Source organism: Orbicella faveolata, unplaced genomic scaffold (genome assembly GCF_042242905.1).
Source record: "Orbicella faveolata isolate gen_17 unplaced genomic scaffold, um_ofav_v1 contig_24, whole genome shotgun sequence".
Lineage (NCBI taxonomy): Eukaryota > Metazoa > Cnidaria > Anthozoa > Scleractinia > Merulinidae > Orbicella > Orbicella faveolata.
The window spans coordinates 13,641,536-13,645,926 of NW_028301552.1; the positions used below are offsets into that span (position 1 = coordinate 13,641,536).

A 4,391-nucleotide genomic window follows, 5' to 3' on the forward strand; every position below is an offset into this window, starting at 1 on the left:
CTAAACGTTTTTATTCGCAACTAAGAAGAATTTATCTACCATGTTAGACAGAAAACTGAGCCATGGACCTCCAAAGATGAAAGACTTAACACTCGATCGCATCGTCGTGTACAAATAGATCGTGTTACTAGTCGATTCGAGCTCTTTGTCTTGGTTTCTTTTGCTAATGTTACCTAGCAACAGAAAATCAACCAATCTTGTGATTGGCCCGTGAAGCTTGCTGACGTGCAGTGATGTTTTGCTAATTTTAGAAGAAACGTAATGGTTGTGATGCTAATGTATTCCATCGAATAATATATATCTGCGTTTGCTGGGGCTTTCCCAGAATAAAGGTGATCTCAACAAGTCATATCTGGGAAAGAACCAGTGGACACGCGCGAAAAGTGAACCATTGTTTGATGCTCGATTACACCCACGTGCTGGATTTGGATAAAACCTCAGCTTCGAACATGTTGATGCGACATTTGAATTTGCCACTGCCTATGGACACAAACTCCAGCGACGAGCGAAATTTTCTCTCTGGAGCCGCGAAAATGCCAGTCCCTTATCATCTAGATGAATCCGACAGCGATTCCATCGTAAGCTGAAAATTTTCATCTGATTTTTATTTTCTCTGTTTGCGGGTTTACCAAAGCGAGTGCTCGCTTCGATCGAGTGTTCGCATTGAAACTCGAACGGCGCTTAAAACTTAAATTTGTCTCAGGATCACTTAGAAGTAGTCACGTTCGTTTTATTCGCGACTTGGGTTTAGTTTAGTTTATACTATAGATTCCACTAGGGGAAAAATCACACTATTGAAACAATTCCTTTAATTTCAGCCCTTCTTACATGTAAAATCATGGTTTATAAAAGACGCACTAAACCAATAGATGTAAATAATGTCACGATTCTATAATTAGTGTGTAACGAATATCTGACTCGACAAATTTAAGTTCCACTATGAAATTATTACTTGGACTGGTTTTAAGTTGAGATTTTCGCATTGCGGTTGCAGAACGAGACTAGAACATAAAAAAGCGAATGGTAATGATTTTATATCACTTACTTTATACGACGGTGAATTTCGCAACGTTAGGCAAGATATGTTAATGGCGCTGGTTGTAATATGATAAACAAGCTTGCTCTGGTTGACGTTATCAACATTAATCAAATGTTTTTCTTTCGATCTTGATTAAAAACAGGTTTCGAGCGAAGATGCTGCAAGCTACACCGAACTTGTTCCTTTGACAAGTGGCGCTAAAGAAGAAGTCAAAATGGGTCTTCGAAACGCGATACAAACAAGAAGAGTCGCACAGGGATTAGATGGAATGCCTCATCTCGAACCAAAAAGACCCAAGGTTGAAGTGGTAAGTCGATCGATCGAACCGCCTTATCCCTAGAAAATTTATTTCCAATTTTATTGCATTATCCAGCGCGCGCGTTTTGAATAGAACGCTGTTATTTTGCGGTTTTGTAAAACAATAAGTGTATGCTAATATGTTGAGAGTGTCATCGAAGGTCACCGTCAGAAATGACATTTTCTCCTATTTGTATTTCTCTCAGCTCTCCTTCGAGGAAGAAGAGAAAAGAAGGATACGAAGAGAGCGAAACAAGATCGCAGCTTTCAAATGTAGACAGCGGAGGAAAGAACACATGCAGAAACTTCAAGACGTGAGTGGTCAAGCCGTCAAATATTGTTTTTCGACAATACTCGTCTTGTGACTCTTGTCACGCATGAGACCGGAAGTAATCTGACCAGGCGAAAAGTCACGCGCGTCACATGATTAGTACACATCGTTCTTTGTCGTTTCCGTTTTGGTTCCGTTTGAACAGAGATCATAAATTGTTTTTACAAAAAAAGAAGAGAACGGATTTCTTTGACTGGCATTACACCCACGTATAAATTTCCGATTATTTAGAGCCTGCATTCCGCTCGGAGACCAAATTTGGTCAGACTGTTGTCGTGTGGGCGTGACTGCTGTGAACGCGAGGAAAGGCGTTGCCCCTCTACACATAAAAATTCTTTAGAAAATAATTTAGAGAGGAAATTCAGTTATTTGGTTCCGAACTATCTCGAGAAAATAGAGACACGACTAGCGGTAAACATTTTAGGTTAAAACAATGACAATACTGTTAAAATTAAAGGGAGTGCTGACACTTTATACTATTTTTGAGAAAATTTTTTCCCTTCTGAAATAACGGGTTTCTTTTGGCGATAAGTGAAATAAATAGGGCTCTCTCTATGGTTACGACGGAGTCATGTTTTTAAATGTTTTAGTTAAAAATTGCGACTCTCAGTGAGTTGTGTTTGTTTTCAAGAATGTCGTTTACGTTTTACCAACATTTCAAGGTACATATATTTTGAAGATTTATCAGTATTGACATTCATCAGATTAGTCTTTATAACGTGATGACACTTAACGAACCAATATGGCTGACGAAGTGTTATCTGTTTCGTTTTTGTAGGAAAGTGATGACTTGAACTCTGAAAACAGTTCTCTAGAAAGAGAATTAGAGGCCCTCAAAGCACAAAAAGAACAGTTGGAAAGAATGTTCCGAAGCCATGTGTGTGTCTTAAAGGACACGAAATCAAACGAAAACAAAACAACAGCGGCGGAACACTCGTGCGAAGCCAAATCACCACAGCCGTGTTCATCGGAGGTAGTAAAGTCCAACGAGCCCTCGAGTCCAACAAGCCCTGTTGGAGATTCTGTGAAAGCTTGATTTGTTAAGTTACTCATTAGCGTATAGCTGACTCGGTGTGGAATCATAGCCCCGTGCGACCTTCGTTCAAGCTCCATTTCCGAGAGATGTTCCAACCATGTGGTTGACACACTAGGACGGAGACACTCGCCAAAGTTTCGTTGGTTCACCCAAGCACTGAGCCAAGAATATAAATCTATTCCCACTCCTATAACTGCTTATCGAGCACAGAAAGGGATAGATATAATGAATAATTATTTGGTATTTAGACGAGTTTGTTTAAACGGTTTAAAGTACTGCATAGCTAAGTTTCAATTTTCACTTGCAGTAAATCGCTACAGAACTGTCAAACGTTCCTCGTAAATTTACATTCAGGCAGATTGATAGTCGAGCGATAAAAGATTTGAGCAGGAAACGAGTGTTGTGGTTATTTTAACGTAATTCTTTTTTTCTCAACTAGATTAGAAGTTTCGGATTAAATTTATTAACCTATTTATACATAAGAGGAGAACAGTTAATATATGGTAGTTTTTGGGACATTTTTGAAAATTCTAGTTTAGTTTGTGGCGACACTTTTTAGCTAAGTTATTCCGGAAAGTTTTTTTTTTGCTCTTTATGACGGAGAAAAAGTTCTTTCGGGCTGTGATATACATTTAGCAGTTTTTTCGTTTCGCTGTTGTTCGTTGGCTACTAACCGGTGAAAAACAGAAAGATCGAAAAACAAGGCGATTGAAACTAGTTAGAGAGTTTCCAATTAGAGGAAAATATTGTTCGTTTGGTTAAACATGTCTAGAGGAAGATGAAGTCAGTCAAAGAAGAGAAGACATTCTCCGCGAGTGTAAGCCTTTCGGTGTATTTGACACGACCACATTTTCTGGTAATAAGGTATATTAAAAATATACAAGTATTTATTTGGTAATTTCACTGAAGAGAACCTTGCAGGACTGAGCTTTGTTGGCTTGTAAAACAGGAGAAATGTAGAAACCATTAACTAATCAGAGTGTACATAGATACATTGCCATATCACGCATGGTGAAAGTACGTCCGTTCAAGCACCGGAAATTGTAGTAAGTTATTGATAGTTAAAGTTTGTGGAAGTTTCTTTCAGACTGTCCGTTTGAGTTGTACGACTTTTGTAATATAGCCAGACATAGAAAATGTTAATGTTTTGAGCGTTACAGCGTGGATGATAATAAAAAAGAAATTCAGTGATTTTAAAAATTGTTTTGTCTTAGTATTTGGAAAATTTTAAAACCACAATTGGACGTGACTCGTAGCCAGGAAGATGACATTCTTTCACTGTGACGTAGTTGGTTTTAAAATTCTTTTTTTTTTTTCTGCAGTTACAACACTGTTGCATTTAGTAAGCACATCCTCAGTAATAATTATTTGTTACCAGGAAACGCCATTCATCAAGACTGAATGGCTGCCATAATCCGAGTAATTCCTGGCAAGATGACGCATAAACGAGAAAAAGGAATTCCAACTAATATATTGATCGATGAGATAATAATTTTAAAATAGGCGCACGGATATTTCAGAAGGTTTATCAGGATTGTCTGAGAAAACAATAGAACTATCTCTTAAAACAATAAGAGGGGCGTGAAACAGGGTACGACTGGTATTACAGATTCTGAAGAGCTGCGCGTCTTCTGATAATTAAAGCCAAAAATAATATTCATTGCGATGGTACTTTGAATGTGAGAGGA

At 38.1% G+C, this 4,391-nt stretch overlaps 1 protein-coding gene across 1 annotated transcript; it reads left to right on the forward strand.

Moving 5' to 3' along the window:
* The first annotated feature begins 311 nt into the window (after window positions 1–311).
* Window positions 312–3,903, forward strand: LOC110059262 (uncharacterized). The gene is made up of 4 exons (XM_020765965.2): window positions 312–578; window positions 1,182–1,346; window positions 1,543–1,650; window positions 2,446–3,903. The coding sequence occupies exons 1-4, from the start codon at window positions 399–401 to the stop codon at window positions 2,701–2,703; spliced, it is 711 nt and encodes a 236-aa protein (XP_020621624.2). The 5' UTR covers window positions 312–398; the 3' UTR covers window positions 2,704–3,903.
* The last annotated feature ends 488 nt before the right edge of the window (window positions 3,904–4,391 follow it).